The sequence below is a fragment of the Phalaenopsis equestris genome, unplaced genomic scaffold (genome assembly GCF_001263595.1).
Source record: "Phalaenopsis equestris unplaced genomic scaffold, ASM126359v1 Scaffold000024, whole genome shotgun sequence".
NCBI classification, from domain to species: Eukaryota; Viridiplantae; Streptophyta; class Magnoliopsida; order Asparagales; family Orchidaceae; genus Phalaenopsis; species Phalaenopsis equestris.
Genome location: NW_018164466.1, coordinates 737,554 through 755,813, shown reverse-complemented (window position 1 = coordinate 755,813; position 18,260 = coordinate 737,554). Strand labels below are relative to the sequence as shown.

The window sequence follows — 18,260 nt, the reverse complement described above, 5'->3', positions numbered from 1 at the left end:
TTTTTTTTGTGGATGTGGCTTGGTAGGGGCGGATGCTAGGGAATCCTAAAATAGGACTAGAATTGGGTTAGCTCGGATACCAAATGATATAGTCACATCAGAAAAAGAAATATTATTATTTGAAGCAAATAAGTAGTTACAAGATCAATACAAAAATAAAATACAACAACAAACACACAGCACTAACAAACTGAATTAAAGTTGATCCCAAGCGTGATGACCGGTGAAAGTGGTTGTGAATTGGCAGTGGGTGCGACTGGAAAGGGAAGTGGAGTTTCGATCGACTACATAGAGAAGGATGGAGGGTTGTGAGCTACGATGTGGCGGTTGCATGGGCTGGGGCAGTGATTAGGTGGCAGGGAGCTGGTTCGGCAAGGCTGGAACAGTAGCGAGGATGCGGGGGAAGGGATTCCATGAGACTGGGACAGCAAAGAGGTAGTAGAAAAGGGGTTGGTTGGGTGTTGGAAGATGACAGCGAGGGATGGCAACAAGCTAAGAGGGAGCTAGTGTTACGAAAAAACAATGGCAGTAAAACGTAAAACAGATCGAGAAAAAATTACACCATAAAAAAAGGCAACACAAGATTTACGTGGTTTGGCAAATTTGCCTACGTCCACGAATCTGCAGAGGATTTTATTACTTTAGGAAATTACACCGTCGAACGCTTCGACATTTACAAAAGAAAATCTCCCTTTTTTTCCCTTCTGCTCTCTCTCTTCCCCGTCGAACGCCTCGACATTTACAAAAGAAAATCTCCATTTTTTTCCCTTCCGCTCTCTCTCTTCCCCTCTCTCTCTCTCTTCCCCTCTCTCTAAATATGTTACAGCCAAAAGAAAACGAAGGAAAAACAAAAGGAATCCCCTAACCCCTAAGCCACCTAGCACAAGAGTTCAAAGGGAAAAAGACAAAAGCTTTTCTTTTCTTCTCCTTTCCAGCAGTGGTTGTGAAGAGAGTGTTTTAGATTGTGAGATAGTCAGAAGCGGGCCCCCTTTTATAACAAAAGAAAGAAGTCTGAAGAGGCAAACTTTGGGAAGATCTCACGCGGTTACACGGTTCCGCGTGAGGAGTTGGCAGGACCGCGGGAAGAATTTGGCGGGACCGCATCAAGTGGAGAGGGAAGTTGGCGGTGCAGGCTGAAATCAAATAAGGCATAAAAGTTACTTCCTAATTATTATAGTGGATCGAATCTCCACTAATCTCAACAATTTTTCACTTGGAGACTAGGACACTAGCTGCATCTTCCTCTGGCTGCATCATCATTTTTCTTCAAGTGTGATGTCCTCCACCTCTACAACTCAAAACCTCTGTTTTCAAGCTAGAAAACCAACTGAAGTTGAGCACAACTTCAATTTCTCAAGTGTAATGGTCTTCGTCAACATATCAGCAGGATTCCTGCTTCCACAAATTTTCTCAAATAGCAACTGTCTGTCATCTAACAATGATCGAATAAAATGATATCTGATCTGAATGTGCTTGGTCCTGGATTGAAATGTTGGATTCCTGGTTAGGAATATGGCGCTCTGGCTATCACTGTAGAGAGTGTCTTTCTGAACCTCATTACCCAATTCCGCCAAGAAACTCTGCAGCCATGTCATCTCCTTAGCGGTCTCTGACACTGCAACATATTCAGCTTCTGTAATGGACAAAGAAACTGTCTTCTGTAGATTTGAGTCTCATGACACTACTGTACCGCCAATAAGCCCCGCCAAGAGTATAAACATAACATGTAGTACTCTTCTTACTGTCAATATCTCCAGCTAAATCTGCATCGACATAACTCAGTACCTCCAGGTTTTTTCTTGAGAAACACATACAAGTTTTTGAAGAGTCACTTAGGTATTTCAAGATTCACTTCACAGCATCCCAATGTTCCTTAACTGAATTACTCATGTATCTGCTCACAACTCTCACTGCATGGGCAATATCCGGTCTGGAGTAGACTATGGAGTAGACCATAGCATACATGAGTGAACCAATAGCTGAAGCGTAAGGAGCTTTACTCATGTAGTTTTGTTCCTCCTCTGTCTTGAGAGACTGATTTTTATTGAGTCTGAAGTGACTGCCCAAGGGTGTGTCAACTGGCTTAGTTTTTTCTATATTGAACTTGCTAAGCACTTGTTTCACATATTCAGCTTGTGAAAGCCTCAACGTGCCCTTGACTCAATCACTGACAATCCTCATGCCAAGGATTTGCTTTGTCGCTCTCAAATCTTTCATTGCAAAGTGTTCTGAAATCTGCTTCTTGAGATTATTTATCTAATCAATATTTGCCCCTGCAATGAGCATATCATCCACATATAACAACAGGATGATATAGGAATTGTCAAAGTACCTGACATAGCAACAGTGATCTGTCTGGCAACTTTTGTACCCTGCATTGAGCATGAATTTATCAAACTTTTTGTACCACTGTCTGGGAGCTTGTTTAAGGTCATACAAGTTTTTTTTCAATCTGCAAACTGAATCTACTTTTTCTTGTACCACGAACCCTTCAGGCTGGTGCATATAGATGTTTTCTTCAAAATCTTCATGAAGAAAAGTTGTCTTCACATCTAATTGCTTCAGGAATAGATCTTCGGTAGCAACCATAGTTAGGACCATCCTAATGGTTGTGAGCTTTACCACAGGAGAAAATATCTCAGAGTAATCAATACCCTGTTTTTGTTGAAAGCCTTTTGCAACAAGTTTGGCCTTGTACCTTTTACTGCCATCAAGCTCGGTCTTCACCCGGTACACTACCCGATACACTCATTTGTTATGCAATGCCTTCTTCCTTGGTGGAAGTTCTGTCAGCCCTCATTTCTGATTTTCTAGTAGGGAATTCACCTCCTCCTTCATGGTCAGCTCTCACTTGCTAGAATTATCATCTGATAAGGTTTCTTCATAGCTCTATGGTTCCCCACTGTCTGTCAGCAAGATGTAGTTCAAAGTTGGTGAGTATCGCTGTGGCGAACGTCTGCTCCTGACTAACCTATGAACGGCGGCTGGAGTAGTGAATGACTCTGAACCTGACTGTGGAATAATAGGAATGGGTGCCCGGACCCATTCTCCTCGTCATTCTCATCTCCGCCCTGTTCTCTGACCTCTGATAGATCGTCAAACTCCACGAACTCTGACTCCTGAGGAGCTACTTTATATTTTGTACTAGCATGGTCCTTGTACATCATTTTCTCATTAAAGACCACATTTTTGCTTCTGATGATCCGATCATGATCATCCCAGAAACGATAACCGAATGTTTCGTCTCTATAGCTAATGAAATAACATTTCTTTGACTTAGCCTCAAACTTGTTACGTGCATCATGATTGATTAGAACATAAGAAAGACAATCAAAAGTCTTAAGATGAGAAAATTTAACCTCTTTGCCGCTCCAGACCTCCTCAGGTAATTTACAGTCTAATAGGACGGATGGCCCTTTGTTGATCAAGTAAACTGCAGTGATGACCGCATCTACCCAGAAGGTTGGTGGTGTTCGGCATGCAATCTCATGCTCCTAGCACGCTCATTGATGATTCTGTTCATGTGTTTTGCAAGTCCATTTTGTTGTGGTGTCCCCGGAATGGTTTTATCTATTCTGATACCCTGAGCTGCACAGTACTCCTTGAACCCACCATCAATGTACTCAACACCATTGTCAGATCTCAAACATTTCAGTTTTAGTTTTAGATTTATCTTCGTTTCAACCGTGGTCTTCCAAGTTTTGAACACAGAAAATACATCAGATTTATACTTCAGAAAGTAAACACATACATTTCTGTTGTGGTCATCTATGAATGTGACGTAATAGCGAGAGTCTCCAAGAGATGCCAATTGAGAAGGCCCCCACACATCGGTGTGTACCAGTTCTAGTTTTACAGCCTTTGATACCCTGCACCTTTCAGGAACCTGGTCTTCTTCTGTTTTCCCATGATACAACTTTCACACATGCCAAGAGATCAACTGACTTCAGTTCTGGTAGCTTGCCTCTGGACTGAAGCTCGGTCATACCTCTCTGACTCATGTGTCCAAGTTTGCAATGTCGCATGTCTACTGTGCTCTCTATAACTGTAGTATCAACACTGTTAATTAGATCGGTGGTCATATACAGCGTACCAGTCTTTTTACCATGAGTCGGTACCAGGGCTTCTTTGGTAACCTTCCAGGTGTTATCAGAGAACACTATTGAATGTCCTCCCTTATCGAACTGCCCACCTCATCAGATTGGCCAACAGATATTTTTCAGTTCAGGAATATGTCTAACAGTCTAACCTTTTACAGGATCCATTTGTTTTTTTAGGGAGTGCAATTTCAACATCTCCCATCACCACCACGTTTAAAGCTGCTCCGTCAACCAGGTACACCTTCCCAAAGTCACCTGTAATATAGTTTTTCATTAACTATCGCTGAGGAGATGTATGAAAGGAACCCCTGACTCCAGTATCCAGTCGTCAACGGGGCTATGAGTCTATGAACTACCAACAGTAGTGCATCCTATGATTCTTCAGATACCATATTAGCACTGACGTTCTCCATCTTCTTAGGATTTTTGCAGTTTTTTATGTGATCAGTTTTGCCACAATTCCAACAGGTTGCTTGCTGACCAGGTTTTGACTTGTTCTTGCTTCTGTGCTTTGATTTCGACCTTCCTATGTTTGAATTTTTGTCTTGTGATCTACCTCTGGAATCAACATTCAGTGTTGAACTCAAACCTGAGTTCTCGCCAGAATCTTTCCTGCACACCTCTTCAGCCAGAATCAAGTCACGAATATCATCATATTTCAGTTTAATTTTTCCTGCAGAGTTACTAATTGTCATCCTCATGGCTTCCCAACTATTTGGCAATGAAGCCAATAATATCAGCGCACGTATCTCATCATCAAAATCAATTTCAACAGATGATAATTGATTTGTGATGGTGTTAAAATCATTCAAATGTTGAACAACAGACACACATTCCGCCAACTTCAGGTTGAATAACTTTTTCATCAAGTGCACCTTGTTGTTCGCCGATGGTTTTTCATACATACCTGATAAGGCCGCCATAAAATCTGTCGTCGTCGTCTCCTTTATGACATTGTTAGCAACAGACCTCGATAGGGTTAATCGAATAACCCCCAGAACTTGTCGATCCAACAGATTCCAATCAGCTTCTTCCATCTTCTCCGGTCGTTTTCCCAGTAGTGGAAGATGAAGTTTATTTCCATAGAGGTAATCCTCTATCTGCATACTCCAGTATCCAAAATTCGTACCGTTGAACTTCTCGATCCTCGAAACCTTCACTTCGTTTCCGGTCCTCGTTCTTCCTCAGATCCGAACCGAGGCTCTGATATCAATTGTTATGAAAAAATGACGGCGGTAAGGCGAAAAAAATTCAAGAAAAAATTACACCAGAAAAAAAGGCGACACAAGATATACGTGGTTCGGCAAATTTACCTACGTCCACGGGGATGCAGAGGATTTTACTACTTGAGGAAATTACACCGTCGAACGCCTCGATATTTACAAAAGAAAATCTCCATTTTTCTTTCCCTTCCTCTCTCTCTCTCTTCACCTCTCTCTCTATTCCCTCTCTCTAAATAAGTTACAGCCAAAAGAAAAAGAAGGGAAAACAAAAGGAATCCCCTAACCCCTATGCCACCTAGCACAAGAGTCCAAAGGGAAAAAGGACAAAAGCTTTTCTTTTCTTCTCCTTTCTACCAGTGGTTGTGAAGAGAGTATTTTGGATGGTGAGATAGTCAGAAGCGGGCCCCCTTTTATAACAAGAGAAAGAAGCCTGAAGAGACAAACTTTGGAAAAATCTCACGCGGTTACACAGTTCTGCGTGAGGAGTTGGCGAGACCGCGGGAAGAATTTGGCGGGACCGCGTCAAGGGGAGAGGGAAGTTGGCAATGCAGGCTGAAATCAAATAAGACATAAATTTACTTCCTAATTATTATAGTGGGCCGAATCTCCACTAATCCCAACAGCTAGGTGGTAGGCTGTTGCAGGAAAACAGTGATGAAGGCTTTTATCGAGTGGCTGCAGTGAATATGGTGATGGTAGCAGCAAAGGGAAGGGTGGTGGGCTATGGGACTGCCAAGGGAGGGTTGTCCGAGGGCTGCGGCAGTAAGGGGGATGGCTGGAAAGAAGTTTCAAAGGAGTTGAATGGGATAAATTCGTTGCGGGGTCGAGCTACAGTCAAAGCAGCAATCAAACCCTTCGAGAAAATCACCACCTCGAACAAGATATAGTCGGAGCACCACTCGTCCTCGGATACAGCCCTCGAAGAGGAAATGGATTCCAGCGGTTGTACTAACAAAAATCTAATATCTGAAAGACCAAAAAACTCCCGCCTAAGACAGCAAAAAACATATTTATAATAGGCACTAATAGTTGGAATAGGAAAGAAATAGAATTATCAAGGGAATAGAAAAAGCCAAGGAATGGAAGATGAAGGAATAGAAATAGGAAACTAAGAGAAATAGGTAAGGAATAAAAATAGAAAGAGAAACAGGAAAGGAAAGGGGGCCGACAAATTTGGAAAGGGAGAATCCTATCTTTTTGGGCATCCACGGTACTGTAGCAACTACAATACCGCATCTCAGTAAACCCCCGCATCACTTATACAAAGAATTTCGTTCCCAAAAGATTTCAAAAACCAAAAGCAGAGAGAAGTTAGAGTAGTTAGAGTGCCTCTTTGACTTAGTCGACACAATACAACCCTTCTTCCTTATTTGGTCGTCCCCTTTTGCTTGACTTTGACTTGCACCTAAGATATGACACCTAAGTAAGAATCATGACTTGTGATCAACACTTATATGAAATAAAGTCACAAAATCACAAACAAACACTTAAACACCCATATTACAACATGGAATAAACACAAAAATTAACGAAATAATAAAGAAACACATTCAAGTTAATCTTCATAATTTTCATTTAGCTTGACTCCGGGTAAATGGACCTCCTGATTGTAAAGCAATTCTCCTAGATTGGGCTCTAATAGTAGGTCCCACACTGGTGTTTGGTGCCCCCCTCGAGTCCACCTCATGTGTTGATGGACCCACCTTGGTCCACCATGATGTGCTACATCATATTATATGATAAAGAAATTTCAAAGTAAATCGATAGATGAAGTTTATACCATTTGCTAATAAGTTTAATGTAATCTTAAATGCACTATATAGATATATTCAAATAAAATATTTTAGATTATTTCCACTTAATTTAGGCAGTTTGATTTTACTAGAATTATGTAAATATGGGAAATGTGTTGTGTTATCCTAGTTAAATTTAAGTAATTGAGTTTATCTCTACTCTATTATAGTCAGTATGATACGAGAATGAAGGTTGTAGATGTATTCAATCAATTGAATCAGACTGCCTCTATTACGACTTATGTTGACTGGTTGAAGGAGTCGTCGAGAAGCGTAACATGAGATACTAAGCAATCATGAGCAAACAATATGAAAAGATACCTAAATCAAGGAATTAGGAGTCATGATGAGCATAAGTAGTCGGAGATTGGTTTTACCTGGCATCCATGCTTCGCAGTAACATCACATTGGAGTAGCCTAACGCTGGCTTTTTAAGAGCAAAAAAAAAAATTTAAAAAAACAGTTTTAGCAAAGAAAATGATACATTAGATAATGGGTGCAACCATTAATAAGATGAGTCGGAGCCTGTTGTGAACCTTTTTACTTAACTCTTCAAATTTTCATGTACTTCCGAAATTATAAGTTCAAGTTTAACAGAACAAATACAAATGTTTCACGGCATTCGTCTAACTCTAAAACTTCTCCAATCAATGCATAAGCTGATTTGGATGAGTTTCTCTACAAATCCTCTCGCTCATTAAGAGAAAATAGCAATGCTATGCAGCAAGCATTTTTTATGATCGGACAAAATATGGTTTGGCGATCTAATATACTGATGAACATGCCACGTTCTTCAGACCAACAAAAACTAAAGAATGAAACTATTATTTTTTTTCTACACTCCATAAAATAAGCTACAAAACCAAAAGAAAGGATCACAAGGGAAAGGGAAAGACTTCAGCAGCTAAACAGAACCACATTAAGTACTACCGTTTCAAGTGACAATTGCAAGCCAATAAACCATTATTCTGAAGGGAGAGAAAAAAAGATGGAGAAGAAGTATACCACACCTATTGGGATAGCTGAGTCCACAAGAACAAGAGCAGCGTCGGCATGTTTTTGTAAGCAAGCACTCTTCTCCTGTGGATCCTTGGAAAAGAATGTATCCCTGATGTTATAAAGCTCATCAATAGCTGCCTCCACCATCAAAATTGGTGAAAGTTCAGGCAGCCCGCTGCCTCCACTTGTCTCCACTTGTTGAGCCATCTGCACCGAGATGAGCTTCACTACCATACCAAAATCATCTCCAATTGTGCAACATTCTATGGATCTCAACTTCTTAATATATAAACTTAAATCAAGTTTAAAGTTTTTGAGTCATACCCAACGAGCTAGTCAAATGTTTAGGCAAAAATAAAGGTCCACAACAAATGGCACGATACTTCACAATATTGAGTAGTAATGATGTCAGCAGGTTTTTTGAAACATTTAAACTAGCATTGTAACTTGGAGAAGATAATTCGGAAATGGTCAAAGTAACTAAAATTCAAATAAAAATAAGAAATTAAAATTTCCAATTAAATGTCATCATTCAAATACAAACACATAAAGGAAGCATGTAATCAATACAAGTTGATGGAACGTATGACGAGAATTAAACTTATTTAATGTCCATCAAAATAGCAAAAGCTCTTGCCTGATCATAAGAAAATTCAGTTAGATCATGAAATTCATCAAGTGAAAGTTAAAACATGAATCGGCCAAACCCAAAACTTAGGTGACCTAAGATGCCACTCAAGTGAACAATGAGCCAACTATAAGGGCTCAATCCGAAAAGAATACAAAAAATCAAGAAGATTCAATATGCAAATGCAAAATGAAGACTCTTATTTTACTTTTAGATTTTATGAACAATATGTTAAAAGAATATGTATTTGGATAGTTATTGGTGAACATTAATAAAAATTTAAAAAATTTAATTCCAAAACTCAAATCTAGTTGTTTTTATATAATTATAGGAGCTCTAAAATGGCATCATTCAAACTTAGCCCAAGCATGCCCCCAAGTAAGACTTGCCTCAATATAAAACACAATTGAGAAAATTCTATATAAAATGACATGCAAGTAATGAACTAACACATGGTTCATCTCCCCAAAAAGTAATATAAGCCATTTCAATATGTTATTATCAAATCTCAACTAGACTTTTGTCATTATTAAACTTATACCCGCTTCAAATATGAACATAAATCAAATAGATGATTGCAAGCAAGGCCGATTTGGACAGCTCTACTCCATTGACTCTCATTCAAAATGAAAACAATAAATCTTATAAATTAATACAAAATGAAAAAGGGATCCCATGATTAGTTTACATACTGCTTTTATCTCTTCTTCCCACTATTGTTTGGCAGTCCAACAGTGCAATCTAATTGAAAACAAGATTAATCACTTCAGAGATAATTATTTGTTGAGATCATAACCTATAACTGAAGTGGAAGTTCCAATTTTCAGTAACTCTGTGCAATAATCCCACTTCTTCCGCCAAATTAGTACAAACATGTTCCACAGTTATAGAGCTAACCAAAGAAGCTGTGCCCATGCCAACTTCTCAGTTTGCACCCCTACCTTGCAACCAAATTGGACCAACAGAAAAAATTAAGCCAAACGATGCAGAAAGAAAAAATAATTAAACTAAGGGCTCGTGAAGTCATGATATAAAATCTAATGAGGATTGATGGGCAATCACTCGTGAATAAAAAAAAAATTATAAACGCTACAAGGCCTTTGTATAAAATATAAGTTATATTCTTCTTTTGTTCTACAGACACTGCAGGACGGTTCTATAAAATCCCCAAAAGACAAGTCTTCTCAGACTCAAGAAATAAATCATCTCTCTCTCTCTCTCCGTTTTTTTTTTTTTTTGGAAAACAAGATTTGGCCCTCTAGTTGTTTTTATATAATTTTGTTTGTTGTTTATGAATAATTTTCTAGCACTCTTGTCTCTTGATCAAATCTTAAGGGGCCTCTGATCATTTTTTTTCCCTGCAAGAATTTATCACCTAAGTAAGAGAAAGAAAAACAACAGTTGAAATGTCGTTCATAAACTCAAAAGTTTGGATGTCGTTGATGAAGAACAGCACTATCGGATGCTCTGATTGAATAAATAGAGAAATAAATAGCCGTTTACACGGAGAAGGACCTAACGACGGAATAAACCAGTAGGGATCCCGATCAATACCTTGAAGATATAGAGTCGCGAAAAGCTTATCGGAACGCGGCCAAGAGTTCGTCAGGGAGGAGCGTGGAGAGCATTGATCATGGAAGTTCTGTGAGGGATTGCTGCAGAATGGCGGAACAAATCAGTGAGTGATGAATCAGCAATCTATGTCCGCCATTTATGCAGGTAGATGCACCTTTCATTTGATCAAGCTCTCTATGCGCCTTTCTGATTTCCCCTTCTCAACATACTAATTTAATTAAATTAAATTCATATTTTAATTTGTTGCTATGGAATTCATTTTGTTGAATTCTAATTGCACCTTTTAGAATTTAATTAGAGCAGTATAATTAAAAAAAACTAAAAAACTGGTTCAACATAAAAGCTTAAGTTGCTCAAGTAATAACCTTTTTTTAAGAAATATAAATTACTTGTTATAATAAGATCTGGGTTGAAAATATAAATCAACTAGCAATTAAATTTTTATTTTATGATCATATTTTAAAATATAGGAGCAATAAAAGTGTTGATGTGTGTTAGAAGATTCGTGGCGTAGAGTAATAAATTATTGTATTAACATCGTACAAAGATTCAGTCACACTCAAATTAAAGAAACAACGAGTTGAGACACCGAGAGTTTTTACATGAAAAATTCAGAAGAAAAATGTGATAAAGTCTTGCCTAATTGTAAAAATTCAATATAAATTGATGATCACGAAGACCCCCTATCCCACAAACAAGAGAGGGTTACAAGGTCTATGAATTGGAACGTCAATGCACGAACGATCTTGTTGCAAAGAAGAGGTAGCTGCATATGATGATTTGCGAGGGCCAACAAACGGTGGTAGACGATGGCAAGAGTAATGTTGGTCTCCAGCACTTTCTCAATGCATCGAGCTCTTCTTCAGGCATCAGGCTCTCCTCCCCCCTGGAATGGTTATATTTATAGAGCCTTGGTTGTAATTAATTAAATAATATAACCCACTTTGATCGGAAGGCTTTGCGGGTTTTCTTCGATAAGACGGTATTTAATAGACATTTGAATGTTTTAATAATGTTGGAATTTAAGTGATATTGGATTCATCTTGTCGAGATGCTCGATTCTACATAAGCTCGTCAAATTCGGCATTTGTTTGATCTTTCAAATATACTGGAAAGCTTATAAAAGTTGTTTAGTGTCTTGATCATATATTGATTTGACTCGGATTGGACCAATTTTAGTATCACTATGTTTATCTCGTTGAGCTGATCAATTTAACCTAAAGTATGCTAAAATCAGACTTTCAGATGAATTTTTATCTAAGTTAAAAAAATTCGCATTGAGATTCATGTTGCATCTTGAGATTCATGTTGTATTATTGAATTTTGATGGTGGCATCTCAATTATCCCTCTATTTTCAAGTTAGATCAACATTTTTGTCCGAAAATTGTAAAATCTTGACCACCTTGTATTTGTTTATATATATATATATATATATATAACATTATGCATTTAATATAAAATATTTTAACACCCTTATATATCAGAAAAATTAAACATGGCTTAATTGGCGTGACACCTTAAAATTTTACTTTTCTGCGCAGGTTTGAATTCAACGTTATGTGAAGATTTTAAAATATTTTTTCTTTAAGCCGAGCCATTGGGCGAGCCTAACTCCGAGCTTGTAGGCTCACTGATGTGTTAAAAATAATGTTTGAATTCATTTATATTTTGTGCATTTTTAATGATGAAAGTACACTTAAAAAAAGTTATTTATATATTTTTCTTGTAGGTACAACATATTTTAGAAGTGGAGCAAAGTAGATGTGATTTAGAGCTAAGGATGACACAATTCATATGGATATATCTCTTTTACTTTTCCTTAAAATGGTTGAGTAGGTTGTGTACGAGCGCAAAGTGCTTCAAAAATTGGATTTTAATCTTGAATGTGATGGATAACCTTTTGAATTTCATTTTAGTCAAGTGATCAGTTAAAATGTGTTTTGATCCATAATGCCTTGGGAGAGTTATGGAAGAACAACTAGGTTATTCACATTGATCTATAGGGTATGGTGTAAGTACTTTATAGGGAGATGCAAATGTGATATAGTCTTTGATGGGTTCAAATTGGGATTTAAGGAATTAAAATCAATTTAATCAAACTTCTTTATGCACTCGATAGAGGGTAAATAGAAGAGTTGATTCAATTTGTCACTAGCCACATTCACAATTGACACTTTACATTTTCTACACTACCACTTAAATCATTGCAAGGGAAAGTAGCTTTGGAACTTGATAATCACCAAACAAATTAGAATAAACAAGATTTATGTAAGAGTTAACCTTTAAACTAGATTACAATTCAATAGAAGTAGTTTGTATAATCACTACTTAATTCCAATTTCAGGCTAAGAACTAAACCTAATATACTAGAATTTCTTTTAACTGTAGTTCCCTCACTCCCCGTGGGATTTTATTTCAGACTCAAAATCTGATATTACTAATGCGACACGTATACTTGCCCGAGACCCTTGCACTTGGAATTAAAGTTGTTATCGGGGAGTGATGGTGTAGTTAACTTAGGATAATTTTAGTTGAACCATTTAGACCTTAACTTGGAAATCTGTATTATTAGTCTCTATGTATAATCACTTTTTTGTTTTAAAAAAAAATTAAAAAAATATTTTTGTGTGTTTGTGTAGTGTGAAACCTTACAAGTTGAGTCTTTACTCAACAAATGTGTAGCTTAGGATCTACAGGACTTGAACCCTACGATTATGAGCTAGAGAGAACTATTAGGAGAATTATAAAATAGAAAAGGCTTCACAAACTTGTAGAAGAAATGACGAACAATCAACAAATCAATTTAGATACCAAAGAATAGAGTAATGATAATCATAACGAGCATAGATCGTTAAGGGATTGCAATAATCATACGACATATGAAATTTACTTAAGTATACAAACCTCTGTTGTAGAAGCTACTACATTTTAATTTAAGTCTGTTATCATACAAATGTTGCATAACAACCAATTTGGGGGAATCCGGTATGAGGATCCAAATTTACATTTAACAAGTTTCTTGGAGCTTTACACAACAATTCGTTATAATGACGTGTCAGATGATGTTGTTGGGCTTAGGCTTTTTCACTTTTTTTAAGGATAATGCAAAAATGTGGTTGAAGTTATTAACATCTCAGTCAATTAGAACGTAGGGTGAATTATCGCAAAAATTTCTAGCTAAGTATTTTAAACCTTAAAAAACAACTGTTGCGGGATGATATTAGTTCATTTTGCTAACACGAATGTGAGTAAATATATGAGGCTTGGTAACAATTTAAGAAGTTTCTTAGGAATTTTCCACATCATGCATTGTCTGATTGGTTAATTATTCAAATTTTTATAATTGTTTAGTAGGATCCCTTAGATCTATATTATTGATGTTGTCATTGGCAAATCACTCTTGTCAGGTCATTTGATGAGGCCTATTCCCTGATTGAGAAATATTCAATGGCCTTCTAAAAGAGTATACCCTAGGAAGGCAGCATGTGTACATGAAATAGATGTGCTTTTGATTCTAACTTCTATGATAGTAGTCATATCTAGGAAGCCAGACCAATATAGAATGAATCAACCTCAAGTACCTTAAATAATTGAGGAAAATTTGTTTGGACAACTGGTTGATGCTAATACTTTATCATTTGAGACCCTAAATGCAATTAACAACACATCTAACAACCATTATTCCAATTTATGTACTCGGGTTAGAAAAACCATCCTAAATTTAACTGGAACAACAACTCTAGTGGGGGAAACCAATAATGGAAAAATAACCAAGCAAATCCATCAGAAAATTGAAATAATCAGGGTAGTGCCAACTACATACATTCTTATCCTCTAAAATTTAACTCTAACCCACAATTTAAGAAGAGAAGTATTGAGAGGAAGTTTTTTTGCAAATGTGGAATCAACTGCAAAATTAAGGTGCATCAATTAGGAACATAGAAAACCAGTTGGGACAAATTGCTAACTCACTTACAATTGACCCCAAGGAATTGGTCCTAGTAACACTGAAATTAATCATAAGGAAAATAATAGTGAGCATGTTAAAGCTGTTAAATTAATGACTAAAAAAGAATTTGAGGATGTAGTTCGAAAAGTTGTTGAAATTTAAAAGAAGATTGTTGAATCTGAAAAATCTATGAAAGATATTTATGAAGACTTAGAAAAAATAGTCTCACCACTAAGTTTAATTTAGAAAAAACACCACCTCTATTTACTCAAAGACTTCAGAAACAAAAATTTGACCAACAATTTTGTAGATTTTTGTAAGTATTTAAGATAATGGCTATTAACATTCCTTTAGTTGAGGCTCTAGAGCAAATGTTAAGTAAAGTTTGTGAAAGATGTTCTTTATAAGAAGAGGAAGATTAGAGATTATGAGATAGTAACACTCAGTGAGAAGTGCAGTGTCATCATTCAAAAGAAGCTTCCTCTAAAGCTTGAGGATCCTGAGAGCTTTACTATCCCTTGTGTAATTGGAGAGAGATTTTATGGCAAAGTGTTTTGTGATCTTGGAGTCATTATAAGCCTTATGCCACCATCTATTTTCAATATGTTAGAATTAGGAGAGGTGTCTCCTACTACTATGTCTCTTCAATTAGTTGATTGATCTATGACTTATCTAAGGGGTTGATAGAAGATGTTATTGTAAATGCGGATAAATTTATCTTTCATATTGATTTCATTATTTCAACCATGTAGAAAGATAATGAAATTCTCATAATATTAGGTAGATTTTTCCTAGCCACTAAATGAGCTATGATAAATGTGCAAAAAAGTAAACTAACTATGAGGGTAAATGATCAGCAAGTTACATTTAATGTATTAAAATCTATGAAGTGTCATTTTAAATGAAACAAAGATGCATGTTTTCATATGGATTTAATTGATTATTTATGTACTAGACATTTTCAAGAGAATTGTGAAGTCAAAATAGTAGAGCTACAATTGAATGAGGAAAACTCAGTAGACTCTATAAATGAATATGCTCTACTGTAAAAAGACAATTCAAAAATTGTTTGTGAGAGGTTTGAAATTCTATATTTAACATAAAATAATAAACCTCTTGTTCCTTCTACTGAGGAAACCCCTGAACTTGAGATGAATGTGCTTCCCAAATACCTAAAATATGCTTACATGGGGAAATAATCTACATTGTCAGTTGTCATATCCTGAGATTTGGCTCATTGGCAAGAGGAGAAATTAATGGATATTTTGAGAAATAATAAGAAATCTTTTGGATGGACCTTAACAGATATAAAGGAGATTAGTCCATTTATATTTATGCATAGGATTTTGATGGAAGAAAATCATAAACCTCGAGCAAATCCTCAAAGAAGATTAAATCCAATTAAGAAATAAGTAGTTAAATAGAAAATAATGAAATGGCTTGATGCAGGTTTTAGCTATCCTATATCAGATAGTGCATTGGTTAGCCCTAAGAAAGAAGAAGTGACGGTGTCTGTAAATGAACAAAGTAGACATGTCACTGGTGGCATATATGTATAGATTATAAAAAAATAAATTATGTCACTGAGAAATATCACTTTTATTTGCCATTTTTGGATCAGTCGTTGGATAGGCTAGCTGGCCATCCATATTTTTACCTTTTAGATAGAATTTTGGGTATCATGAGATATCTATCACTCCTAAGGATAAAAATAAGACAACATTCACAACTTTTTATGAGACTTTTGTTTTTTGAAGAATGTCTTTTGAGTTATGTAATGCACCTACAACGTTTCAGTGGTGTTTGATGTCTATTTTTTATAACCTAATTGAGAAGGGAATAAATGTTTTTATGGATGATTTTTCAGCGTTTGATCCTTCATTTGACTCTTATTTGGATCATTTAGTGAAGGTGTTGAAACGTTGTGAAGAGACTAACATTGTTCTCAATTGGGAGAGGTTTCAATTCATGATGTCGAAGGTATTGTGTTAGGATATAAAATATTTGAAAAGGATATAAAATATTTGAAAAAGACATAAAAGTGGACCGAGCAAAAGTTCAAGTTATTGATCAACTACCTCACCTACTACTAGAAGAGGGGTTAGAAGTTTTTTAGGACGTGTTGGATTATATAAGCGATATATTCTGGAATTTTCTAAAATAGCCAAACATTTATCACTTCTTTTAAAAAATGATGCTCTATTTAATTTGGACTGTGAATGCATAAATGCCTTTAATACTCTAAAAAAGAAGTTAGTCATGGCTCCTATTATTGTTTCACCTGATTGAGGAAAACTATTTGAGATAATGTGTGATGCAATTGACAATGTTATTGGGGTAGTATTAGGACAACCACACGATAAGATGCTTAGAGCAATATATTATGCTATTAAAGCCCTAAATGAGGCTTAAACTAATTATATCACTACTTATATTTTTTTGATAAATTTATGTCCTATTTGATTGGAACAAAACGTACTATTTATACTGACTATTCTGATATTCAATATCTAATGCCAAAAAAAGGACACTAAACTAATATTGATTAGAAGGGTCCTTTTGATGCAAGAAATTAATATCAAAGTGTCGGATATGAAGGGTATTGAGAATCAAGTTCCAGATTATTTATCAAGATTGCATCAGGGGAATTCATGTGATTATGAAGATGATATCAATGAGAATTTCCTTGATGAGCAATTGTTTACTGTTACTGAATGACATATTTTGTGGTATGTCATAGTAAATTTCATGGTTAGTGATATTATATCCTATGTTTTGACATACCATCAACAGAAGAAAGTCATCCATGACACCATATAATACTTCTTAGACAACCCATACAATTATATAAAATGTAAGGTTCATGTAATAAGGAGATGTGTACCTGTAGAAGAAAAAAATATAGATTACGAATTTGGGGGGCATTTTGGAGTTGATAGAACAAATTTTAAGATCTTACAATCTAGTTTTTATTTGCCTACTTTATTTAGATATGTGAATGAATATATTGAAACTTCTGATAGATGCCAAAGAGTAGGCAATAATTATCAGCATGATGAAATGCCTCTTAATTTTACTTCGAATACTGAATTTTTTTATGTTTGGGGTTTAGACTTTATGGGTTCCTTTATATCATCCTTAGGGAATTTATACATTTTGATAGTTGAAATATATGTCTCAAAATGGATTGAGGCAGCGGCGCTTCCAAATTGTGTTGCTCAAAGTGTAGCAAAACTCTTTGAAAAAATATCTTTAATAGATTTGGCATGCATGGAGTGATCATAAGTGATGGGGGTGCCATTTTAAGAATAGAAAATTTAAAATATTAATTAATAAGTATGGAATTAAACATAAGATTGTCACATCATATCATCCTCGAAAGAGTTTTTTAGCAGAAGTGTTTACCAAAAAAATCAAGAGGATTTTAGGAAAACCTGTCAATCATAATAGAAAGGATTGGTTTTTGAGATTAGATGATGCATTATAGGCTTACAAGACTGCTTATAAAACACTTATAGGAATGTTTCCATATAGGCTCATATTTGACAATGCTTTTCACTTACCAGTGAAATTAGAACATAAAACTTATTGGGCTATTAAAGAGTTTAATTATAATATGAAGGATGATGATGAGAAAACATTACTATTGTTAAATGAGTTTAATGAAACTGGACAAAAATATTATGAAAATGTAAGAATTTATAAAAAGAAAATGAATAAGTGGCACGACAAAAAGATTCTTAAGGAAAATTTTAAGCCTGAACAGGAGGTTTTACTGTATAATATACGATTTAAATTATTTCTCAAAAAACTTGAGCTCAAGTGGTGAGAACCATTTACTGTAGTAAAAACTTATCCTTTTAGTGCAATTAATATTAAAGATCCTAATAATTGTAGGGTATTTAAAGTGAATGGATAGAGACTTAGACCTTAGGAGGAGAGAGATTGATGATAAATGAGATTTTTATGTTGGGTCAACCTAAGTAAATATC

At 35.8% G+C, this 18,260-nt stretch overlaps 1 protein-coding gene across 7 annotated transcripts in view; it reads right to left on the bottom strand.

Annotated features, from left to right (window-relative positions):
* The window catches only part of LOC110018551 (tetratricopeptide repeat protein 5-like), a 100,742-nt gene extending 90,229 nt beyond the window's left edge, over window positions 1-10,513 (bottom strand). Inside the window, exons 1-3 of one of the 7 annotated variants that reach the window (XM_020715899.1) lie at window positions 10,298-10,405; window positions 8,440-8,562; window positions 8,127-8,342 (exon numbers count right to left, since the gene is read on the bottom strand). In XM_020715899.1, the coding sequence (XP_020571558.1) occupies window positions 8,127-8,322 (196 nt within the window). In that variant the 5' untranslated portion in view covers window positions 8,323-8,342; window positions 8,440-8,562; window positions 10,298-10,405. Of the gene's footprint in view, window positions 1-8,126; window positions 8,343-8,439; window positions 8,563-9,539; window positions 9,685-10,297 lie in introns of those variants that run through there. The other 6 variants (XM_020715897.1, XM_020715898.1, XM_020715894.1 and 3 more) reach the window with 6 other exon arrangements.
* Between the last annotated feature and the right edge of the window lie 7,747 nt (window positions 10,514-18,260).